Source organism: Annulohypoxylon truncatum (assembly GCF_022578515.1).
Source record: "Annulohypoxylon truncatum strain CBS 140777 unplaced genomic scaffold F4807scaffold_34, whole genome shotgun sequence".
In the NCBI taxonomy this organism is placed as follows: domain Eukaryota; kingdom Fungi; phylum Ascomycota; class Sordariomycetes; order Xylariales; family Hypoxylaceae; genus Annulohypoxylon; species Annulohypoxylon truncatum.
The window spans coordinates 247,164-271,552 of NW_025953820.1; the positions used below are offsets into that span (position 1 = coordinate 247,164).

General features: G+C 46.0%; 5 protein-coding genes across 5 annotated transcripts; 2 read left to right on the forward strand and 3 right to left on the reverse strand.

Moving 5' to 3' along the window:
• Nucleotides 1-93: 93 nt before the first annotated feature.
• Nucleotides 94-1,560, reverse strand: F4807DRAFT_470190 (terpenoid synthase; the record flags this gene model as incomplete). Its single annotated transcript, XM_048002785.1, has 8 exons — nt 94-163; nt 223-449; nt 514-547; nt 599-688; nt 741-897; nt 962-1,221; nt 1,284-1,349; nt 1,406-1,560. The coding sequence occupies 8 exons, from the start codon at nt 1,558-1,560 to the stop codon at nt 94-96; spliced, it is 1,059 nt and encodes a 352-aa protein (XP_047850978.1).
• A 1,602-nt stretch (nt 1,561-3,162) lies between these two features.
• F4807DRAFT_232514 (RNA polymerase II mediator complex subunit Sin4) lies at nt 3,163-7,020 on the reverse strand. Its single transcript, XM_047994161.1, has 9 exons — nt 6,610-7,020; nt 6,197-6,551; nt 5,876-6,140; nt 5,373-5,818; nt 5,105-5,324; nt 4,938-5,054; nt 4,771-4,884; nt 4,423-4,704; nt 3,163-4,339 (listed from the first exon to the last, which is right to left on the reverse strand). Exons 1-9 carry the CDS (start codon nt 6,789-6,791, stop codon nt 3,342-3,344), a joined length of 2,979 nt encoding a protein of 992 aa, XP_047850979.1. The 5' UTR covers nt 6,792-7,020; the 3' UTR covers nt 3,163-3,341.
• A 1,950-nt stretch (nt 7,021-8,970) lies between these two features.
• F4807DRAFT_453416 (DHS-like NAD/FAD-binding domain-containing protein) lies at nt 8,971-10,767 on the forward strand (the record flags this gene model as incomplete). Its single annotated transcript, XM_048000459.1, has 2 exons — nt 8,971-9,211; nt 9,290-10,767. The coding sequence occupies 2 exons, from the start codon at nt 8,971-8,973 to the stop codon at nt 10,765-10,767; spliced, it is 1,719 nt and encodes a 572-aa protein (XP_047850980.1).
• A 905-nt stretch (nt 10,768-11,672) lies between these two features.
• On the reverse strand, nt 11,673-17,739 carry F4807DRAFT_439273 (uncharacterized protein). Its single transcript, XM_047999183.1, has 5 exons — nt 17,605-17,739; nt 16,719-17,165; nt 16,640-16,666; nt 16,478-16,574; nt 11,673-16,409 (listed from the first exon to the last, which is right to left on the reverse strand). The coding sequence occupies exons 2-5, from the start codon at nt 17,139-17,141 to the stop codon at nt 12,412-12,414; spliced, it is 4,545 nt and encodes a 1,514-aa protein (XP_047850981.1). The 5' UTR covers nt 17,142-17,165; nt 17,605-17,739; the 3' UTR covers nt 11,673-12,411.
• Nucleotides 17,740-21,913: 4,174 nt separating this feature from the next.
• F4807DRAFT_232610 (P-loop containing nucleoside triphosphate hydrolase protein) lies at nt 21,914-24,103 on the forward strand. The gene is made up of 3 exons (XM_047994163.1): nt 21,914-22,309; nt 22,379-23,709; nt 23,766-24,103. The coding sequence occupies exons 2-3, from the start codon at nt 22,507-22,509 to the stop codon at nt 23,790-23,792; spliced, it is 1,230 nt and encodes a 409-aa protein (XP_047850982.1). The 5' UTR covers nt 21,914-22,309; nt 22,379-22,506; the 3' UTR covers nt 23,793-24,103.
• The last annotated feature ends 286 nt before the right edge of the window (nt 24,104-24,389 follow it).

The following is a 24,389-nucleotide window of genomic DNA, read 5'->3' on the forward strand; positions in this document are numbered from 1 at the left end:
GTTTATAATAACTATGCCCGACTCATAAAGAACTCGCAATTCGAAATGCCCTCAATTGGACGAGAAATAAGCAGATTTCAGATTATTCAGCGATCACAAGATGAGTTCAATACGTCCATCATCTCTAATGAACTGACCAACTCCGTATCGCTTTGATTGCAGGCTGGTCATGTTTGGTTAGCATACCATAGCGGAAAAGGGGGTCCCCAGGGTTGAGCAAACCTCCACTCCAGATTTCCAGTGTTTACCGTCCTTAGTGCATCAATGACTTTAGACACGGCGTCCACCTCTTCCGGGTTCAGGGGAAACTCTGACAGTATCGTGTTTGCTGTACGGTCAAACTCGTTGACGAGGATCCTCAGGTGAGCAAGCGACATCTGCACCGCCGCGTCGAGATTGTCGACTTGTTGATAGAGTATAGCTACAGAGCTTAATACGCTGCCCGCTTTCTGCCGGTGATATATTAGCATGGCATGTACCTTGATGATGATGATATTAAAAGACGTGACTTACCATCTCCTTCTTGAACGATATCAAGTCATTTACTCTAATCATGCGTTAGCGACTTGTCCAAGAACTGAAACCATGAACACCCTACATGGAATTGATTACGATCGTAGTCATCCACAGTGCCTCGTACGCCGCCGAAGCGACCAGTTGAGAGGGTAATTTGGCTTCGACCGCGTACCTAATTATATGTTAACACTCCTATTCCAGAATAGGCACCACCAGTTACTCACTCAGTAAAACCAAGCAATGTGCCCATGCCACTCGTCAGTATCCTTACTTCCCAGTACCTCTTCAGACTTGGTAGCCTCTCGCTTAGGTCTGCCTCTGCCTCCAGTCGCGTTGCATCGATGTATCGGTCGAAATGGCCTAAGAGGGACTTCCGTTGCTCTATCACCCCAACCAATGCATTAGTTACCGGCCTCTGTAGTTAAGTAAAAAGTATGAGAGTTACCTTCGTCGTAGTTGGCACAAACTTCCGCGGCAAGAGTCTTAAAGTTGAGGACCAGCGGATCAGAAGGTACCGCATCGTCCTCATCCCCCGGCTGCGTTAGACCGAGAGACTGGCGTACCAGGGTCTTAGTCGCTCTGCGAAGGCCTTCGGCGGCATTCGGATCGGGGGTGAGCCCCTCGACGAGATCATCCCAATAGCCAAACCAAATGATGAGTTCGACTAAGATTCGATATCGATCCTTCGACGCGGCTGGCCACCATCTTCTGGAGATTAGCTTTCTCTCCTAGAGTTCCCTCGTATGAATTTGTCTACGTCAACCTACGTTGCCGCAAGCAAGGCCGGGTTCATGTTTGCGAAAGCCTTGCGAGCTTCCTCTCCCATGGGTTGCCTTGTATAGACGTTAATAAAAGTTCATAGACAATATATCAAGGGGTTTCTTCGTACGCAGCGAGTTGCTTATCTATCGTTTCTTTTGTCGCCTCGTAATTCTCGTTTTGCCCACGAGGCCAGTGTGCGAAGATGGGGCGCATATCCGGTATGGAAAGCCTCTGGCCTTTGAGCTTCTTTACGAGAAGTTCTTTTTCGTTGTAGTTGTACATCGTTGTAAGAAGAATCGACGAGTCTCTTGAATTGGGCCTGTGGATTTGTGTATAAGGATAGGAGGTCCATGACGAGGTGGTCTATCAATGGTGGTTCATATTTATAATGAAAGCCATGGGAGGTGACTTCATGAATATGACTACATATTCCATTTCAGGAATGCCTATCATTATGGAACTCCTATAGGTAGGTACACGATGCCAATAGAGTGAGATGAGTGGTGAGCATGTTGGAGAAGGAGGTGTAGTTGAACATGTGAAAGGTCCGAGATGAGGCCAATCGCAACCAAAACACAATATCTAGAACATGAGCTGAAATATGCATCCGCAATAGTTCAGCTATACTCATCCCTACTGAAGGTGCAGGGTGACACATGCTACAGGATCAAAATCTGCATGCAAGCCAATAATGGAGATGGCTGGAAATATGTGATCCACATCGCCCTTAACGATCTTCTAATTCGGTTAGGCTTTAGACGTCAATCATGTGGAAAATCTGAGCCTAGATATAGTCTTCCAGATTGGTGATTGGTGAGTCTCACGACACGTTTAGTCCAAGCTACACGCACCATTCAGCGGATCCTGATAGTGAATAGTGTCCTTTTTGACGATCAAAAAGGGCCTCAGTAGACTCTACGCTGCTATTCCTATAGGTGAGTTAGAGCGAGCTACCTCGCTTCTCTCCTGGTGATTCGTGTATACTCGGGTCACGATCGTAACAACAAAAGCGCCACTACTCGGATAGATGGAAAATAGGCGCTTCTGGATGCTACCTAGGTTATCCCCCCCCTTTACAGCCGCATCCATAAGTTATCTAAGTAGATTAACGATGAATCAGCTGAGAAAGTCGGTCCGTAGATTCGGTATATTCGTCTTCAGACATTTAGTGGCGACTATAGATGAAGAACAACACCAGAACAGCCGAAATCTTTTCTAGTAACACCGGCACGGACCGGGCATCGGATAAGGGTCTAACTCTGGTCCCATATCTTCGGCTCGTTGCCGACGACAGCTTCCAAAGCGGGTGAGCACATCGCATTCCTTTGCGTCAGATGCCGTAAGATGCCGTAAGATCTCACGCGGACGTCATAATCTGATGAAGATCATACCATAAATGCCACTGGTTTATGTCTGACTTGAAGTCCAAATAACGAATAGTTGCCGCATTTACCTTATTCCGGATTCATAATGTTGAAAAGCTGGTGTGTAAGATGACAGCTGAACCTTCACTCGGTGAGCCATACTGTCGGCCCTCATTTCTCCTCGCCTGTTGTCACAAATGCCGAGATGCATCGGAGCTCACGGAGTATAGCTTAGAAAGAGGCGTTCGTGGCATGCTGAAATCTGCCACATGCCGTCCAGATCAACCAGTAACCTCACCGTGTCGACTACTTGCGGTGAGACAACTTCTTCGTCGCCATTGAGGACTTGCATAACTCCAATGCGTGATCCGGTTTAATCTGTTTACGTTGTCTCGGGATTCGTGAGTCGGGCTCCGCTTGGATGGCAACTCTGGAGTTTTGCCTCCTTCCCTGTACATAAAAGATATCACTGGCTGAATATTTTTGTAAAATGTGAAGACTAATTGCTAATATTGGTATAAGCCTTGAATTGGACGCCCTGCTTATCAACATGAAAAATCAAGTTTCCAATCGCACTTGCGAGTGGTCAATACTGATTTTTTAGACAGTAAACCAGAAGTATGCCCAGTCCCCTAAAGAAAAGCCAACGAAAACTGTACGATAAATGCGTCAGCATTGTGCCCGTAGTACTCGGCATTCCTAATTATGCTTAGTCCCTTCTGGCGGCAAGATAGCCATTCGGCCACCGCAGCAACAGAGGTACTGTTGGCGAAGCAAGAAGGAGAGACCCGGTTTAGTGCTCGTTATGGGGAAATCCTCCATCACGCTCGCACAACGCGCGCATACCCTCCAGGCAATCTGATTTTTGTTGCTCCCAGGAGCACGACTTGTCTTCCTTGAGATCTCTACTCTCTTGAAGAGATCCACCCGGGTACCCTTGCTCCTCCTTCTTTCTAGCGAACGCGGTCCATCGTTGATCTCGAGGATTGAGTAATCGGCGAAATACAGCTTTGCGACGTCGGAACGTGCCCGAAACTCCTTCAGCTCCTTGTTGAAAAACTTGTCTACAACGGAGACAAAGAATGGCGGAGGCGCTTGCAGCAGGAGCATGCTGAGCTCACAGTGCTGACGTCCACGAGCAATGGCCTCTTGAGACGCATCGGATTTAGGCGCATTCGGGTTATGGCCCTGTGTCGATTGGTTATTAGCCCTAGGTTGCTCCCCGAGAACCGCAAGCGCGGTATTGTAAGCCGATCGTATATCAGCGCCTAGACCATTGAGGAGTTTATCGAATTCATCAGCCTTGATGAGTGAAGAAGATGTATACTGACGTATCCTCTGATACGCGTTGTATAAAGCCGCGTGGGCGGTAGCACGAGGGTCAGAAGCCGCGTTAGGATTGCTTGCGTTAGACTTTTCGCGAGTTTCGTACCAACTAATGGCTTTCGTGGAAAACGTATCGAGAAGCGTTATACGGCGACACACAGCAGAAAGTAGACCGCGTGTCGCCGAACATAGAACTAGATGCAAAGCGATCTCATTTTGCGACTGTAAGTACGCCATCATAGGCGCCGATTGAGTATGCTTTAGCAGACTCATGAACTTGGCATCGTCAAAGAGACAGAACAGTGAGTCGCACAGCCAGCAAAGTAAGTCGGTAGCCCACTTGACGCAGCCGGCCAAAGCGTTAACGACATCTAAATGATGGTGCTTAGTATGTATAACATATATTTAGGAATGATATAATGATTAGAAGGAGAAATAAGAAGAATGAACTTACCAGGCTCATCGAGGGGGTTCATAGAGTTCTTGTTAATATTTATATGATTGCTTGATAGGGTAATCATGATGACTATATTGCGGAGGTTCAGGGCTATCATGGCCAACTTTCCCCAGGGTTGTCGAGGTTGATAATTGCCTCTCCATCCGAGATAGTTGCTGATGCTAAGAAATATCTGCAAGATTCCATTCTTGATTAGATGATCATGAGGGGCGTCTTCTGTATAATCGACGGTGAATTTCATCATCTGGACCATAGCTTTTACCCAATCGATTGCAAAAGCTGAGCTGATGTTAGCCAAATGCTTTTCTTGACTAAATCGAAACGAAACGAAACGAAGTGGCTCACTATCTTTGCTGGCGAACTTCCTAGCAACTGCTAGAATGTCATCAATGTTCGTGCTAGCAGTGGCAGCCTGAGCCGTTGCTATTGTGAAGCTGGCAACTAGGGCGGGAACTTGACCTGCAGAAGTGTAAGTCATCTAGAGTGAGCTCAAGCAATGTATATATACTTACTGTCGGTTATAGACTCTATGTCACCCAGAGTATAGTTGACGGGGTTCCATTTTACTTGGCCATCTTCGCATAATTGAACCAAAGAGAAATTGGTTGGGGAAAGGGCCATTTGCAGACCTGAATCATCAGCCAGATATTATGAAGAGAATTCGTGGAATGACACTCACATGACGGTTCTCCGCTTTGAGAGAAACCAACGTCGAAGATAGAGTTGATGCGATCTAGGTTAGGTTCGCGATACAACTCGGCCATGGTAAACCGGTCTCGATGTTCCACACTGCCGTCGTTGTAACCGATACACAGAACCTTCCCGAAACTAATTAGACTGACCCCTATCACGATCTTATGAACTACGACAGAGTCTAGCTTCTTTAGTCTGCTACCGTTCTGAGATATGTTAGCTTGAATAATTATACGATCGTTCGTAATTCGTACCGGTGGCGTAGACCCGACGCTATTTCTCCTAGCCCCTAGCTGCTCAAACGCAGAATGAAGTGATTGTTGCTGATCTGTCAGGAGTTCCCAACGGTCAATGATGCTTTGGACTTCTTGTTCGTAAGGGGAATTCTGTTCTGGTATGATTGATCGTACTGTCAGCACAATTGCTGGCGACCAGTCCTTAGTTGATCCGTTATGTATGGGGGGTAGCATTTCAACGTGAGTAATCTTCGATATAGACGAATCAAGGTGCGAATCATTAGATCCCGGCTGGAACCAGCTGGTAATTGCGAAATGCCTTTTCAGGAGCGTTGGATTCAGCATCTGACTTCCAGGGGGGATATTCTGGGTGCCGTCGTTCTTAGGAACGTTCCAGTTGATGATAACTTGGACAATACGTAACTGCTTCGAAGCAGTTGCCATACCGATCATGAGAGTATTCGCTACAATAATTAGCGAGTGATGTACTAGGAATACGATGTTGGTCTCATTTAACTTACTCTTGTCTGAACAGACTGCGGCGTGGGTTATGAGATCATCTGCAGTTGTGACATTCTCGAGTTCTAGAGTCGTCTCCTCGAACTTGTTATTATTCTGAGGCCAGAACATTTTGAATATGCCAGATGTAGTGATAGATATTAGTGCAGATTTGCTGGGGTGAGGGTGCCATGGACCGGTGTTGAGGAAAGGGGACATCTGGAAGTGGTAATTGTTTCCATTGCCATTTCTAACGGCTGGTGCATAAGACGGCGAATACGGGGGTGCCTATTTTCTAGTAAGTACACAACATAATACCCGGACTAGGAAATATCAGAACGCACCCTCGGCTTTGCGGTTGGCAAATTCGGTAGCCAGTAAGTGCCAACGATAGCTTGCGCATCATCAATAGAATCGCCCTCCCACCTCCGAGATAGCGTTGGACGATTCAGGTTCCCGCTGAAATTGAGTATGGTAACCCTCCCCACAGCATCTATAACTGCGAGCTCCGAATTGACGGGTCCCCAACAAATATGAACGACGGGACCTCCTGGAAGGTTTGCCCAAGGTGAAAGGGTAGTAGGTTCACTCAGGGCAAAGGTGGCGTCCTTCTCATTGGCTTGAATGAATCGTACTTGTAACGATTGTCCATTAGGTGAAATGGAGGCAATAGTGCCCGACTTGGACCATGAAATTCCCCTTTAAAATGAGTTAGCGACCAACTTGACGGTGAAAATTGGGAGGCATGAGCAGGTACTGGCAGCAACCTCGCTGACGGAGATCGTCTAATCTTTGCCGCAATCGTTTACTGGCTGGCCGCGGTGGCAGGGAAAGGGCCGCCGCATCGCCGAATAGGTCATCGACGTCTTCTAAATCAACTTGCATTGCGTCTCCACCCATGGGGTTCTCTAGAATGAGAGGCATCTTGCCAGAAGTCATTTGGGAGTTTGAATAAAAGGTCTGGATAAGTTCCAGATGAGATACCAGTCCGGACTTTAGTGTATTTTCTCAAACGACCTCGGCTTAAATATCGATGATGGGTCAATTGTTTGTAGTCATAGTAATAATAACAATCGTGGGCATTCGGGGTTAGATGAGCATTGAACGTACAACGCCCTTGATGAATATGTGAGGGTAGGAAACAGACAATGGGTTTGAAGATTATATAACTATCTAGTTCTTTTGAGAGATGTTGGGAGTAACCAAAACAGACAAGTGCTTCAAAAGTGATCTTGATTCATATTGTGTTAGTTGTGTTAGTTTGTGTGAATTTGAATAAGTGAATAGCTCTCTGATACTGGACTGTGTCTGAACGGAGTTGAAGCTTTCTTACTCATCATGTGGGTCTCAATCCCAATCCATTGTCTGCCACTTGACAGGAAAGGAGGCTAGAGAATATTAGCTTCGTAAGGGGGGTGCGGGTCTCATGCAGGCATTACGTATTGAAGCCAAACTTAGATCCGATGCATACATAGGTAGGCACTTGACTTTTAACTTTTTTCAGACGAGGCTTGAATGGTAAGATGCCCCATTTAAACCCTCTTAAAACCGGGGAAAGGTGTGGCTTGTTCAGCCTCAAACTGTAGAATGAGCCACATCACTTATCCCTGGCAACCACGGAGCAACAAGAATTAAAACTTGTTGAAGTTCCCCTATTTTCCTCTCGGTCGCAAATACTAGGTCCGTCCTGTACCCGATAATTCTTAGTTCAGTCGAATTCTTCTGACCTAAGAACTCTATTCGGGTTTCAGCATCTACGTTTAGTAAAGTATCTGCTGACGAGTCAAGCCACTTCAGGCGATGAGGGCGGATGCAGCACCATAGCAAACAAAGGCCGTCGCATATGAGGGGCCGCCTTGATCTACAGTTCTCAAACAAAGTTATTATCCACCTGGATAACATCTGGGTATTCAAAGACTCGAGCAAAACTCTGCCCACGCACATCAAATGACAAATTATCTAACGGGACACAATACATCAATGGATCCCTCGATCATTGAATGAACAATATAAACACAATTCGGTTGTATTATAAGGGTAGCATTTTTAAGAAAAAGGAGGTGAGTTAGAAACGGGTTATGACGGCTGAATTGTCGGTGGACAAAATTATGGTATTCAGACGGCAAATACAACTTCAAATAACTTTGCATGCCAAAGAAACAAATTAGGTATATTTTGACATGATTTCTTTCTTTCCCGTTTCTTTAGAAGGACTATCAAATTAGGGTTAGTGCGGGAGGAGACAGCCAGAAATTACTATAAACAACGGATACCTACCAAAGCTCTGGAGTATGCGTGCAAAACGAAGTAGATCGGAGAAGCCCTAGAATTATTTAAGTTAAGACTATTCATAGTCATCATCACACAGCCTAACTTTGCCTGACCTGTGCTGCGTTGTTGGCCGACTAAGCGAAACCGAAAGAGGAGGGAAGAGGAGCCTTGTTGTTCGCTATTGCCCATTGCCCTGCGTTGTCTGTTACCGTACGGGTACCCCCTTCTCCAACCTCCCGGGAGACCCCCGAGTTTTCCCATCTCACTTCGTCCTTTACAACCTCCAAACTCCGCCATTTCATAACCGGACCGGACGTCAAGCGCACACGAATTGATCGCAGCGACAACGCGATACGTGCACAGTCTTTGAAAATCTGCTATCGCCGATAGCACGGCATGAGAATCGATAGGATTTTTAGTTGTGTTATAGGTTTATAGTTCGATGTTTATTGGCTGCGGTATAACGCGATGATATAGCATCTTGGTTCTTTCCTATTCCGAATCGTCGCAACATAACAAGTCGTCGCGGCGACATCATCCCTGCCTCAACTAAAGTACTTACTTCCGAATATAATTGACAGGTGCCTTCCACGGTGCCTTCCCGTCCTTTGGAAATCTTGCTCTTTCCCATATATTGGATCGAAGACCCACCGACATGGACATGGATACTTCGTCACTCTCATCGGCGTCAGATCTTTCTGATCCTCCCTCTTCCAACCCACCTTCTTCACCTCTTTCAGTTCTCTCCAGATCACCGTCAATATCACCAAGAACGTCACTTTCTTACAATCCAAGCCGTCTACCATCGCCGCCTTCAACGATAACTTCCCCAGGAAGCGCGTCACCAATGAAGTCCTCCGACCGCGTGTCGGTCGAGAACGAGATTACGGTAAATCCAGATGGCCCGCCGCCCGCTAAGCGACGTCGCGTTGAGCGCAAGCCGCGTACTACCGAATACCTTGATTTGAAGGCAGCTTCGCAGCAGAGCGAGAAGGATGAGAAACTACTGGAGCAACTGACTGGCGCTCTGCGCAAGAAGAAGAAGATTGTGGTAATTGCCGGCGCTGGAATATCTGTATCTGCAGGAAGTATGTATTTACGCGTGTTTTTGCTTTTTCCTTTAGTGTCTCCCACTTCGTTTCACATGCTAACTCTGTCTTCACCAGTTCCCGATTTCCGATCTTCGAAGGGTCTATTCGCGACTTTACCAAAGGAACACGGTCTCAAGGGCTCCGGAAAGCACCTATTCGACGCGTCGGTCTACAAGCATGATTCTACGACCTCTTCTTTCCATACGATGGTTCGAGATTTGTCGCATCTTACTAGGAATGCGAAGCCTACTCCCTTCCACCATCTGATCGCCTCGCTTGCTAAGGAAGGTCGCCTATTGCGCCTTTACACACAGAATGTTGACGGTCTCGATACATCTATGCCCCCTCTATCTACAACGGTTCCGTTGAACACTAAGGGCCCGTGGCCTAAGACAATTCAACTTCATGGCGGTCTAGGCAAGATGGTATGCTCCAAATGTAGCGAGATCAGCGACTTCGATGAGTCACTTTTCGAGGGCCCGGAAGCACCTCTTTGCAAGGGATGTGAGGAGACAGACAACGTGCGTACCTCTCATGCCGGAAAGCGTAGTCACGGAATCGGACGACTACGACCACGAATGGTTCTTTACAACGAATACAACCCGGACGAGGAGTCTATTGCCAACGTTGTCCGAGCCGATATCCGAGCACGACCTGACGCTATCATTGTGGTCGGTACCAGCATGAAGATCCCGGGTGTGCGCAATATGGTCAAGGACATGTGTCGTGTGACGAGAGAGCGTAAGGATGGTGTTACAGCCTGGATTAATCTGGATCCTGAGCCTACCGGTGCCGACCTCAAGAATTGCTGGGACCTGGTCGTGAAGGGAAAGTGTGATGATATCGCATCCCTAGTTCACCTACCCCGCTACGATGCGAGCGACGACGATGCTGTGGTTGTCGACGAGAAGATGTACGAGGAGACCGTCCGTGGCGTTAAGCTCGAGGTCGAGATCAGAAAGACTGAGGGTATTTCCGTCAAGAAAGAGTCACGTGACAGTTCACCTCTCGAGGCGAAACCGCAATTGGTCGACAACGTTCAGGGCATGCCTACACCCTCTGCTAGTCCCAAGGTACGGGCAGCCTTACCTACAATCAAGATCAAGTCGCAATCGAAGCAGAGCAAGCTTGCGTTCCCCGATTTGGGCTCGTCGAGCTCGTCTAAACCTACGACAACGGGACGCAAGGACATTAAGAAGGCAGCCCAGCGTAAGCCTAAGCAGAGCAAGAAGGCGGAGCCAAAACCTCCTAAAGCTACGATCAGCAAGACTTTCAAGGCGACTAAGGCGGCTACGGTTGCCCCGTCCAAGGTTCCCGCCAAGCGCGAATTCGAGTCGGAGCCCGAGCCAGTTCTATCTCCTCGATCCGTCATGCGCGAGGAATTCTCATTGCGCCCTCGAAGTAAGGCGGCTGGAAACGACATCGTCGTGCCTCAGAAGGGCATCGAGGTGGCACCGCCCAGTACTCCTCCTCAACAGCCCGCGCGCCTGTCACTTCCCGGCACCATCTCGCCTACATCCAAGCCTCGAGGTTTCGCGTCCTTAATCGATTAGTTGGAACTTAGGGACCCCAACCTATAGGCTTCGTTTTTCACCACATCAGCTTGTACATAACAAAAAAAAACGTCATATCAGGGTCTTCTATCGCGAAAAAGGAGTGATATGGAGCATCTCAAACGGCCAAATCTTTTCGGAGCATTAGAAGGGGTTTTCCGGTTTACGCTTTTTTTTTTTTTTTTCCTTTTGTTCCGTTGCATTCTCCGCATGAACCGGCATCGTAAGGGGGGAACGAAAACGTTGCGTCGCGTTTTTTTAGTACCTAGGGGGGGCGGCGAAAACCCCTTTTTTAACATCTTCATTTCCCGGAACGCGGCTTCATCGATTTGGTCGGTTTCATCATCTGGCTTCTTCCTCTCGAAGGCGAGGGCAGAGGGGAAAAGGCACAGAGAGGGCATTAGGCGTTTGATATCCTAGAAATGGGGTTGGGGGATGGGGGCTGTATGGCTTTTAATAGCTAACATCTTTTTAATGGCTACGATCCGGTCACGAAACTTGACGCATCGCTTTATTACGTACGAAAACGAGACCGGGAAAATTCAAGTAGCATGGGCAGGTTGAAGCAGAAAGAAATTCCATTGCTTTTGCTACTGGTTCTTATTGCCTCTCGCCTGAGAGGAGAGAACCATTGCTTATAAAGTACATGCAGAATAATCGGAATGCGAATGATCTTGAATTCTACCCATAATGTGCCATTGATAGTGAATGTGAGATATGATGACTTGCGTGACTTGAAAAAACCGGCGGCGTTCTCATGCCACGTGGCGAGTTGACGACCACATTTAACTACCTACCCACCTCTAGAGACATGGGCTTCTGTTGACTTGGAAAGGGAGGTAAGCATGTCAAATCACTCATGTCACGTGCCCCAGACGAAAGTAGTCGGGGCATAAGGCAGCAGATCATAGTTCATGATTTCTATTAGTTAGGTAGTGGTTAGCAGTAATAAGCTAACTGTCTAACTGTTGCAAAGCCATGTCACAATACTCCTTCTGCAGAATATGCAATGGATACATACGGTATGGTCCCTGTAAAGAGTATTCGCCTCTAACGAACCCGTCATTTGTTTGCGTGCCTTGGGTTATACGTTTGTTCGAGTGAATTTGCCTCCTACTCCCCGTTTCTTAACTCCTCTAGAACACTCTAATCGCGGCCGAGATCAGAGCTTCTGTAGATATAGACAAGAGGGAGAGGTTTAGCCATGCCGACCAATAACTCCCGGTCTCCCGTGACGTTGATGCTTTTTGTTGGGTATGATCGCGTCGACTCCAACCTCGCCTGTCTAAGATGCCAACCCGTGACGCCATACAATGCAATAAAAATGGAACAGTCAATTAGTTATGCGCCATCATCACCATGTCTGACCGGTTGATGATGAGAGCTTTTCAGTAATGTCCCTGGCTAGCGGCCCTCGACTCGCTACGGGAGCTTCCATTGGTCATGGTCGCGCCGGCGTTCTTGGGCTTCTGAGCATCACCGTTTTTCTCCCCTTCTTTCACTTGTAGACTCAATTGTTGATAAAGTGCCGATAAGCGTGGTCCCGTCATCTTATTGTCCTTCTCTTTTTCGGGCTTGCCACTCTGTTTTTCGGAGCCAGGTATTCTCTTCGATATGAATCGCCTGTGACATGATTAGTTTTCGTCAACGTAAATTTCTCGCGGTAACATACCATAGTTTTGGCTTCAGCTCCTCTAGTTGTTCGAGTGACAAAGCCGAAGTCTTGTTGAGCCCTTCGATGAAATCGCCGATAGCAGTGATCTCTGACTTCAAGACCTTAGCCCTTGCCTTGGCAACCGGGATATTTGCCTTGGTACACGATTCTACTCTCTCAACGTGGGTCCATATCGGCTGCATCAGAGCCTCGATGACGGGGGCGTTCCTCTCGTCGTCCTCATCGTCCTCACTTGCTTGTCGTTGAAGATTATCAGATCTGCGAAGTTCCTCCACACGACGATGCTTGTGTCGGCGATCATCCACTTCTCCGCTATGTTTCCGCTTCGTATCAGGTCTCGGCGTGCTACTGTCGCCAATACTGCTACGAGAACGGTGGTGATCCCCACGAGAATGAGAGCGATCATGATCCCTGTCCCGGTGAGAAGACTTCTTTAGGCTCTGGGGAGCAGGTGAGGCCGATACAGATCCTGCTTTTTCTGGGCGCCTATGACCATTCGACATCGCGTGACCACTCTTCTTGTTATTACGATGATGGTTCTCGACAATCTTGTGGGCATTCACATCATCCGAATGAATCGAGATGAGCACCGACAACAGGTACTCTGCACGGCGTACCAGATGAACGGCTCCGGGGGCTTTGGCACCCTTGCTATCGCCATGTTCTCGCTCTTGCTTCTTCTCGATGCGGTGTTCCTCTAGGAAGAATTTGTCGCTCATACCGAGGTCCTTGTCGTCGCGAATCTGAGCCCAAGCACCAAAGCCATATCGGTCGATGCCAACGAGGAGCATACCATCTTCTCTAGAACCCCATTCACAGCTATAATGTGCCGCCTTCGTGGCGTCTGGGAGTCGAAACGTTCGGAAGTCCGGCAATTCTCTAATGACGCGTCGCAGAAGGCGTAGCTGAGGTGGACGGTCAATGATTGTCTCGGCGTTGATCTTTTTGACCTCGCCAAAATCGAACATGACGGCTTTGATGTCCTTCTTCGTCAGTTTTTTCTTCGTTTGCTGTTCCTGAGCTCTTATCTCATCATTATTCTTCTCAACAGCTTCGCGAGACATCCTAACGAGATCATGGAGCAAACCACCTATAAAGTCACGATCGCGGTCACTCAAGCGAGCGTCACGCAGCAACTCTTCTGGACGGTCTTCGATGAAGCCGTACCGCATGAAAGCCCGAATAAGATTACGGGTCTCCTTTTCGTTGAGTGGCCGTCGGGGATCAGAGAGCATAGCCCGCTGTTCCTCTAGGCGTTCCTGCTTTTGCTGTTCCCGCTCTCGTTTCTTGGCGATGCGTTCAGCTCTCTCAGAATCACCATTAGGCCTGGAGCTTTTGAGTGCAGCTCGTCGCGGAGCGCTAGCTTCCAATTCCTTTGCAAGGTATTCGTCTTCTTTCTTCTTATCTTCGTCAGCCTTGATCGCGGCCAATTGTTCTGCCGGTATAATCTGATCCCAGTCAAGAGTAAGATCATCAACCTTAACATCGGTATACTGCATGAAATTGTCCCAATCAATACCACCGGTGCTAAGGTTCATCTTGTCGTCTACCTTGGTCTTCGTGACCTCGGCATTCTCCAAGATGGAGTCGATGTCGAGTTGCTCGAGCCTCTCTTGGTTACCGGACTGCTCAAACATCTTCTGCGATCGCATCTTCAATACCCATTGGATATCGTCGGCCGACTTAGCTTCGTCGATCCGAAGACCCTTCTGCTTGAACTCCTCCCTGAATGCCTTTCCGTCGTCTGTAACTCCAGCCTGGATTGCGAGGTATTCAAGAAGCAGCTTGTTCCGAGCACGCTCCAGGACTTCCTCTTCGATAGTCTCTTTGGAGACAAGACGATAGACGGTAACGGGTTTCTTTTGGCCGATTCGATGAGCTCTCGCCATAGCCTGGAGATCCGCCTGAGGATTCCAGTCCGAGTCAAAAATGATAACCGTATCAGCAGTCATAAGGTTAATACCCAGTCCACCGGCTCTTGTTGAGAGCAAGAAGCAAAAGTCGGAACTATCTTCAGCGTTGAAGTGGTTTATCGCCAAACGTCTTGGGCCAGCACCAATAGTACCATCAAGTCGCTGGAATTGATACCCTCGCAGGCGAAGATAGTCGCCAAGAATATCAAGTACCTTCACCATCTGGCTGAAGATTAGAACACGGTGGTTATCTTTCTTGAGCTTCGCTAGTAATTGGTCGAGAAGCATCATTTTGCCGCTGCTGGCGATGAGACCCTTGATTTGATCTTCGCGGCGTTCGCTGCCGTTGAGGACCTTCTCCTCCGCACCGGGAAACATGTATGGGTGGTTGCTGACCTTCTTCAGCTCCATGACAATGTTTAGCAGTGATGACTTTTGGCCATTATTTCCCTCGTTGAGGGCCGCGTAATTCCTCGTCAGGATGTTTTTATAGTACTCAAGCTGAACATCCGAGAGCTCTACGCGAATGATCTTCTCAGTCTTCGGTGGAAGGTCTGACTCGACGGTTTCCTTGGTTCTTCGCAAGATAAAGGGGGCAATCGCAGCATGAAGATCCTTGAGCTTTGTTTGGGCGTCCGCGGCAGCAAGCGTATCCAGATCCTCGTCTATATGAACCTTTCCGGGATTCAAAAAATCAAGAAGTGAGGACAATTCGGCCAGGTTGTTCTGAATAGGTGTGCCGGTGATGAGAACCTTAGCCGGAGCGCCAAAGCTCATGAGTTCCGAGTACAACTTTGATTCTTTATTCTTCAAGCGGTGAGCCTCGTCAACCGCCAATGCCTGCCACTTTATACTTCTCAGGAAGTCTGCGTCCATCAAGATATACTCGTAGGAAGTGACGAGAACGTTGAATTTGTGCTTCTTCGGATTCCCGTTGAACATGAGCTCATGCTCCCGTATAGTATTTCGGGCGTCGGCGTTCCCAAGATAGACGACATAGTTCAGATCAGGTGACCATAGGTTGAAGGTATCGCACCAAGCAGGTATGACACTCAAAGGCGCAACAACCAAGAAAGGACCTTCCTGATTACGCTCATTGCGAAGCCAGCTCAGGAATGAGACGGTTTGAACTGTCTTACCAAGACCCATCTCATCAGCTAGGATAACATTGTTCGCCCTACACCAATTGAGACACAGGAAGTTCAATCCTGTGAGCTGGAATCCTCGTAGCTCACCGCCCTTGATATAGCTGGGCTGCTTCTCAAGCTTCAGGAACTTGCTTCGGGTCGAAGGATTCGACTCATATTTGTCTGAGGTCCACGATCTGGACTGTCGGTCGAGGAATTGTTCGATCTTGTCTTCGGCGGTAGCGCTAATTGTAGAAGCTTCCTCCCAAGTACAATGCTCGTAGGTCAACCCCTTCCACTTGACGAAATATTCTCTCCCGTCTTCACCGCTTCGCTGAGTGACAACGCGTTCTACTTTAGTGTAATCTTCTAAAGCATCGTGTTCGCGCTCCTTGTCGAGCATGTATTGCTCTCGGGTTTCAGGTGGAATGTCGTCACCGCCATACTTGAGATCGATCTCGTACTCGATCGTTCGCTTGTAGTAGTTCTCAAGTTTGCGAACTCCACGATACCCGCGAAGGGTCTCTAGAGTATCCCACGTGTTATGGAGGTACGACTTGCCCTGCCATTTTATGTTGTACTCGAAGTCATCTCTGGTTGCGTCCGGCATTAACTCGTCGCCGTCTCGGACGCGATGACCGACAACCTTCTCGATATACATCGAGTCTTCTGCGAGTTCTTCACCAGCCCAGTAATTAGGTGTAAGCTCAGACTCGTCTTCGTCATCAATATCACTCTCGTGGTATGTCTGAACTTGTTGAGCGGCTCGTCTGTTAGACCAGCGCTTCTCGGCGTATAGCGCAGCCTGCGGCTGAGATTGCTGACGACGAGCTTTCTTAATTAGAGTACGAGCACGAGCTCCGCCGTATGTATCGGAATCAGAATCGTCGGCAGGCGTTTGTCTTGCGGGTGTTCCACGTTTAGAAGCTACACATCGAGTTTCATCAGTATAAGAATAATAGAATCAAATTCAAGGCATCCCGAAGATAACTTACATTGTCGCGAGATCTGCTCCGCACGAGGCTTCTTCGTTCGACGGTTAGTAGGAACGACGTCGGAATCAGACTCTTCCTCTTCTTCATCAGACTCAACCTTCAAATAAGGTGGTCAGTAACATAGCTAATACTATACAGCTTCTAGAGTGAGCTTCTACTTACGATCTTGGCCTGCTTCGTAGGTCGAGACTAGTGAAAGATTAGCTAGGAGAACTCTATATCGGCAATTGAATTGGCATACGCTTCTTCGCAATCCATAAAGCTCAGGATTCTCTCGTATGTAATCATCTTCGTCTGTGGTAACTTTTCGCTTAGGAGCACGACGAGAGCTGTTGGAAGTCGAAGTCTCGTCATGGTGCGCGTCACTTTGTGATGGTACAGGACTGTCATCCATATCGAAATCGGCATCGTCTGAGGCATTATTTGCCTCGTCGTTATCGCTTGACTCGGCACCACCTTGCGAATCTAGGTCTTGTTCGGCATCTCGGGATAGTTGGTTGTTGACAGAGGATGAAGGAGAGGATGATGTTCGAAGTGCGTTATTATCATGAACGTCTGACAAGTCGCTCTCACTAGCACGATCGTCCAAGTCCGTCCTCGTAGCTGGTCTCGTCTCGGGCGACGTGTGACCGTTAACGGAACTGGGCTCCGGTGAGCTCGACATGTTGATATTGGACACTTCGGTCCGCTATTGTGACAGTAAGGTTAGCAGGCATTTTCAAGGTGAGAAGGCTACACATATAGGTTCGATGGACAGCGCTAGAAGGGGCGATCAAAACAACGCAATAAACAGCTATAAAACACGCGAAATGGGTCTGACAATAGAGCTGGCGCATATCAAGTGATGGTTTGATGAAGGCAAGGCTGATAGATGATGGAGAAGGAATTGCGTCCGATCGGTGTTGACGTGACGAATGAGGAGACCTCAACGCGTCAGCCAAACCGAGAACAACGGATTCCATCTAGATATTAGCATCGGAGAAGCTTGAAAGCAGTGAAAGAAGCGATGGCAAGGTCGCGTGTGCATATCTTCGAAGATGGATTCGATGTCAAATACACGGGCGAGTGACAGAAGGTAGGGATGTCCAGCAGCAGTATTTGTGCGTGAACGGAAACTAAATACTTACGTATCATCAACTGAAGCAATCTAGAGAGTAAAAAGAGACGGTATGATATGGGTTTATGGAGTTGATGAAATTCGGGTGCGGCCCCGTATGCTGCGTGTTGTGGAATGGGATGGGAGAAACTGTCGGAAATCGACCTGAAGAATTGGTGGTCGGGGAACATTGAAAGTGGACGGGACGGAGGGTGGGAGGTACCTACCTTGCCCAGCTTTGAAAACGCTAGTCTATTTTCTCACTAGTGTGCACAAGCCACAAAGCGCTCGCGCCACAAAGTCAGTGCCAGCAGTGCCAGGTGCTTCAAGGTTCAATATTGTTAGTCACCAGGTAACTACACCTTCTAATTTCTCAGTCTAAGGTTTGACGTTGTTTGTTCAATTAAGAATTGAATTATCTAGTCGGCCGCATGTTAATCACTTAATTTTTTTAATTTATATGGATGACTAAAGTACCGTTGACCAGGTACCTATCATACTTCTATTGTCACTGCGCCCAGTTGTTCGTCCAACAAACTCCAAATGGAGCTAGATTTCCACCGTGCACCTCTCTTCCCCAGGCAAATGCCGGATTGGCGAACACCAGCTGTTCGAACGCCTTGAATGCCCAAAATATAATCCAGCAATCTTTCATTTCTTTAGCAATCACCCAGATATTTGTTAAGAGATCTAGATACGACATGAATTTAATAGATACACCATATCCAACAGCTATTGACAGCAGTTTCTTAAATCATGAGTCACTCAGAGCGACAATAGAGGCTGAGTGAATGGAAGTCACGTGAGAAATATTCATGAATGGCTTGATGTGATTATTACTTGCATACCTACCTGCGTGACAGGAATTGCAGCAGATGTGTCGTCAATCAGCCACTTTGGCAAAATTGTTGTGAATTTCTAAAACTAGAGTTAGACGCGTTGAGACGCCAGTGCTCTCCTGAGTACCTAGCCAAAACAGGCATCTAACTTGAAAATAAAAATGGTCGTTAAAGTTTTCGCTTAACCTTTAAGTGTATAGCCACTACAAGTGGTTTGGTCTTTAACTCTTGACCTTTGTTGTGTTAACGCATTGGATCACCCTTTGGTGCCTTACTCTGCTTCGATTGAGCGGCCAAGAACCACCCAGGTACCCACACATTATATTCCTTTTACCAGATTTGAAGCTGTCGAGGAATAACGAGATAACCTACTTGGTTTGTTTGAAACATACCTATGTTACGTACCTAATCTAACAGCTCTAGCATGAAAATCCCTGGTGTATTTCTAGTCTTATATAAGCATGGAATGACTTCGATATATCTATAAGTGAACTAGTTATTCGCATTAAATAAACTGTACTTTGAGTAGGCCATACACTCAGAAAAGATCTTTGACGAAGAGTACCTTGGAGCTAGGTGTCCCTGTCACATAATTATATTGACATTCTGCAAATCTAGTGACATGCCCCTTTGCTTTTCGTGCTGTGTCCACTGATAACTAAATAACACAGCCGCAATTCACTATTTTCTCGAGGAACAGTAACAGCCAGCATCTCACGCTGACCGTACTCAGCCCGGCTGAGCTTTCCGCTGGATATTGGCGTCTGTTGAATATCAATAGTGTCTTGATACTAAAGCGACAATTTGACGGGACTTAGTCACCACCCGGGTTCATCATTGTGAGGGACAAAGGCTTGAAGTTGGCTGAGATACAAATGGGAATTCAACACTATACTCGCAAGTAGTCTTTGTCACACTGGTAGTGTATGCTTTCTTCGTGTGGTTGCTCTTTCGTACCCAGGAGGCATCGATTGTCCGTTGCCGATATGCGCAGACCCGGTCCTTAAGGTCAAAGCCAATAGGAAATACGACTAGTATTATTTCATTCTCTGCACACTTGAACTAATTGAATATGTAATAACCGGGCTGTATTCGAATAGTCCGCCTTTATTGCGTTTGATAATTTACCTGGAAGCAAATAATGGCATGCTGTGCTGAAGATTATGGGTATCACAAAGCCTTGAGATACCTGTCGTGAGTTAGCATTGAACCATCTTTAGAACCCGACTTGAACAAAGGCAGCCAGAAAGAACCCTCTTTAATTGGTGCAAAGCAACATCGCCACCTAAAGTCCGAATAGCACGACCTATAACCCCTATTGGTCCATTTCAGAGCATGAAAAGCTATTTCCGACTGGTTGAAATTACTCGAGTAATCAGCTCTCCTTCAGAACTGCACGGTGTTTTACAATACAAAATACTTTATATAGACGCCTTTTAAGTAGTCGAAAATTTAAATGAATGTTTTAAGGCTGGTAGAACTTGCGAAGGCAGAATTACTACCGTGATATACCGATAGGCTAAACAATGCTTATGTCGCTTATTGATATTAAATGTAGTAGCGATAATGGATAAAGCGTATTAAGTTACATGTAAGTACTTTACCGCCGCATGGGGGTATATTTTTACCGTAAACATTCCGTTCAATGTTTTTAATTACATATACCCCGCTTAATGTAATGAGCAATTCCTTATTTAAGCGTTCCCGTATATAATTAATTTAAAATTTAAGTTATATATATACGGTTTTTTTTTTAAACGTTTATAAATTACGAAACATTAATTTAATTAAATTATTTTTATTTTATTTAAATAATTATATAATATATATACGGTTTAATTAAATTTAAATTATTTAATTTTTTAAACGTTTAAATATTAAATCGTTTAATATAATAAAATTTTATATACGTAATTTTTTAATTAATAAATTTTTATTTTATATATTAAAATAAAAATTTATATATTTATATATAATATAATTATATTATAAATTTTATAATTATAATTAAATAATAAAATAATTATAATTTATTTAATTAAAATTTATAAAATTTAAATTTAAATATAAATATTTATAAAAATTATATAATTAAATTATATAATATTAATAATAATTTTAATAATAATTTAAAAAATTTAAATATAATTTTTATATAATTAATATAAAAATAATATTTATTTTTTTTTATTTAAATTACGAAATAATTAAATTATTTAAATATTTAATAATTTAAAATTTAAACCGTTTAAATTATTTATATATAATTTAATTTAATTAAAACGTTTTAATTTTAAACCGTTTTAAATTAAAACGTTTAAAATTTAATAAATTATTATCGAACGGTTTAATTAATTAAATAGTTTTAAAATATTTGCCCGAACCGTTTTATATACTTTATTAAGCCGCTCAAATTCGGAGCCGTATATTTACCAAATATATACGGTTCAAAAACCCCGGGAAACCCACCAAGGTATTATCTACGGGTGTACGTAGGTGCCTACCTACTTAGCATGCACTGCATCGCCATGAAGTGAGTTCGGATGAGGCGTTTCTTTCTTTGTAAAGGAAAGCATAAGCACTTGAGCTAGGTACCTAGATAGCTTTAGTGAGAGTGAAACTCGACCCACTATAGATATAGGTGGATAAAGTAAGGTTCTGCTAGTAAAAACCAAAGACAGCTGGTTCAAAATTCAAGATTGAGGCTCTTTGAAAAGGACGAGTGAGGTCACTCTCGGATTTGACAGAATGGGTGCCTGGGGTTTATGTGAATAGAACATGTGGTCAGTGCCTTAGTCTTTCTTAAGTGCATGTCTCCACATGCTAGGACCGACCAATTGGAGAAGACTAGTTCATAATTTTTCACGTTCATAGTGGCTGACGGGTGACTAAGCCACTAAATCACCCCTCATTCAAGTTGTCGTCTACCCTAATTTTGATACCCCACCAAAACTTCGACTTTTACCAAGGCGCATTTGGTCGCAACACTCAATCCTTCTATTCTATTTCTGTCTTTGTTCTTTGCATCGCCAGCATCAACTCTCTGGTTATTCTGTGACCTGTTTCCCCTTCTCCTTCTTTTCATAGGGATACTTCCAGGAGCCGACCATTACTTTTTTTCGCCATGGCTTCTAAGCTTACTCGGTATGTCATCGTGTGACTCGAAGCAAACTCGACCTTGCTGTATCATATATTAATTTGTTTTTTCTAGTATCGCCATCGTGAACGATGACAAGGTACGTTTGTCGAATCCATCCCGTATCCCAACCGTATAAAATATCATGCTAATATACGATATCTTGTAGTGCAAGCCGAAGGTAAAATGGTCTAGGAACTGACTTGAGAATCCGACAAGATCACTTACAATCAATAGAAATGTCGGCAAGAGTGCAAGAGGTCGTGTCCGGTATGCTGCTTTTTTTCCCCTACCGTCCATATTGGAAAACTGTTTCTCAAATTCCGAGACAAATTCCGGGATCTATCCCTCATCCCTTCAAGCTACTAGTCGCTAATCCTTAAAACTGCAGGTCGTCCGTAGTGGAAAGCTTTGCATCGAAGTCAACCCCGACTCGAAGCTAGCATTCATTTCCGAAAGTTTGTGCATTGGATGTGGTATCTGCCCCAAGAAGTGTCCGTTCGATGCGATTACCATTATCAATCTACCTACCAATCTCGAGACCCAAGTGACCCACCGATACTCCGCAAATAGCTTCAAGCTCCATCGACTACCTACTCCAAGGCCCGGCCAAGTGTTGGGTCTCGTTGGTACCAACGGTATTGGAAAGAGTACGGCCTTGAAGATTCTTAGCGGCAAGCTCAAGCCTAACTTGGGCAAATATGAGAATCCGCCTGATTGGGAAGATGTCATCAAGTATTTCAGGGGATCTGAGTTGCAGAGTAAGTCGACCTTCACAGTCCCTTGAGTAAAAGTATCATAATGTGAACATTAGCTAACATGTATTCAAGACTACTTCACCAAGGTTCTAGAGGATGACCTGAAGGCCGTTGTTAAGCCTCAGTATGTCGACCAGCTCCCTCGAGCTGTGAAGACCCCCAACAAGTCTGTCAAGTTCCTCCTCGAGCATAGATCTGCAATGGGGAACATGGATCAAGTTCTTGATGTCCTGGAGCTCCGCCATATTCTTGATCGTGACGTCAACCTGCTCTCCGGTGGAGAGTTGCAGCGATTTGCCATTGGAACAGTTTGCGTCCAGAAAGCAGACGTTTACATGTTTGATGAACCATCTTCTTATCTAGATGTCAAGCAACGTTTGGCAGCAGCCAGAATGATTCGTACTCTACTAGGCCCGGATAATTACGTCATCGTCGTCGAGCACGATTTGTCAGTTCTCGACTACCTTTCCGACTACATCTGCGTCCTTTACGGAAAACCCGCTGTTTACGGTGTCGTTACTCTTCCCCACTCCGTCCGTGAAGGTATCAACATCTTCCTTGATGGTCACATCCCTACCGAGAACTTGCGATTCCGTGAAGAATCTTTGACTTTCCGCATCTCAGAGGGTACCGACGACTTCCAGGCTGACAAGGCCCGGGCCTTCAGTTACCCTAAAATGGAGAAGACCCTCGGCAATTTCAGACTTCGTATTGAAGAGGGAGATTTCACTGATTCCGAAATTATCGTTATGATGGGAGAGAACGGTACGGGAAAGACTACCTTCTGTAGGCTGCTTGCCGGTGCTCTCAAACCTGACAGCACCAATAAAGTCCCTGAGATGAGAATTAGCATGAAACCTCAGACCATCACGCCTAAATTCGAGGGCACAGTCCGTCAGCTATTCTTCAAAAGAATCAAGCAAGCTTTCCTCTCACCACAGTTCCAGACGGATGTTGTTAAGCCTCTTAAGCTGGATGATTTCATCGATCAAGAAGTCAAGAATTTGTCGGGTGGTGAATTGCAACGTGTTGCTATCGTCATGGCCCTCGGCCTGCCTGCCGATATCTACCTGATCGACGAGCCGTCAGCTTACCTAGATTCAGAGCAACGTATTATTGCTGCTCGCGTCATCAAGCGATTCATCATGCACGCTAAGAAGACTGCCTTCATCGTCGAACACGATTTCATTATGGCGACGTATCTAGCGGACCGTGTTATTGTCTTTGATGGAAAGCCTGGTATCGACGCACACGCCAACAAGCCTGAGTCGCTGCTTACTGGATGCAATACGTTCTTGAAGAACTTGGACGTCACCTTCCGACGAGACCCCACAAACTACAGACCTCGTATCAACAAACTGAACAGTCAACTGGACCAAGAACAAAAGTTGGCAGGCAACTACGTAAGTTGATTCAGATCTAGCTTTTTTGTGAATCACATCGCTAATATAATTCCTAGTTCTTCTTGGAAGAAGACAGCTCCTGAAACGGGCGCTCCATGGAGTAACGGCCATAACGATGGCCGTAATCATGATCAAAATATACCACCAGCATCGGGCACCGGCGTTTTAGGCGTTCAAAAGCGACATGCTGCATGCCGAGGGAGCGGGGGCGCGCATGAATCGTCTGGCGTGGATGCAGAGAGTGGGGACGAAAGCGACGAGCCGGACGGCTAGCCACGGCTACGGCAGTCTACCCCCTGTTTGTCTGGTCCTGCATATAACGGATTCCTGGAGCTCTCATTGTTTGTTGAACGGATGGGAGTCTCCCTATAGTTTGCAGCAAATTAGTATTGCGTTGGAGAGAACCATGAATTCGACTACTGCAGATTGAGGGACGAATGGGTCAAGTGGGTGACTGTCGTTCATGTCGTCTTATGGCGGATAATATGGAATTCTGCCATTGACGATTTCTAGGACCCCTAGTTAGACCTGGGAGAAGGAAGACAAAATAGCCCGCAAGATGCGGGTTTAGATTATAGCAAATTCTACTAGCCAGAAACGACATTTTGACGCATATGCTCGTGACTTGAGTACGGATAAGGGTTGAGTTAACATTGGCTCTGGTATTTACGTAAAACTAC

Coding starts and splice junctions, on each gene's coding strand:
- F4807DRAFT_232610 (XM_047994163.1), top strand. CDS start 22,507: ATGGGGAACATGGATCAAGTTCTTGATGTCCTGGAGCTCCGCCATATT. Junction 23,710..23,765: donor AAAAGTTGGCAGGCAACTAC/GTAAGTTGATTC, acceptor TATAATTCCTAG/TTCTTCTTGGAAGAAGACAG.
- F4807DRAFT_439273 (XM_047999183.1), bottom strand. CDS start 17,141: ATGTCGAGCTCACCGGAGCCCAGTTCCGTTAACGGTCACACGTCGCCC. Junction 16,667..16,718: donor TTTATGGATTGCGAAGAAGC/GTATGCCAATTC, acceptor ATCTTTCACTAG/TCTCGACCTACGAAGCAGGC. Junction 16,410..16,477: donor GGAGCAGATCTCGCGACAAT/GTAAGTTATCTT, acceptor CTCGATGTGTAG/CTTCTAAACGTGGAACACCC.
- F4807DRAFT_232514 (XM_047994161.1), bottom strand. CDS start 6,791: ATGACTTCTGGCAAGATGCCTCTCATTCTAGAGAACCCCATGGGTGGA. Junction 5,325..5,372: donor GCGTCGGGTCTACGCCACCG/GTACGAATTACG, acceptor AACATATCTCAG/AACGGTAGCAGACTAAAGAA. Junction 4,885..4,937: donor CATAGAGTCTATAACCGACA/GTAAGTATATAT, acceptor ACACTTCTGCAG/GTCAAGTTCCCGCCCTAGTT.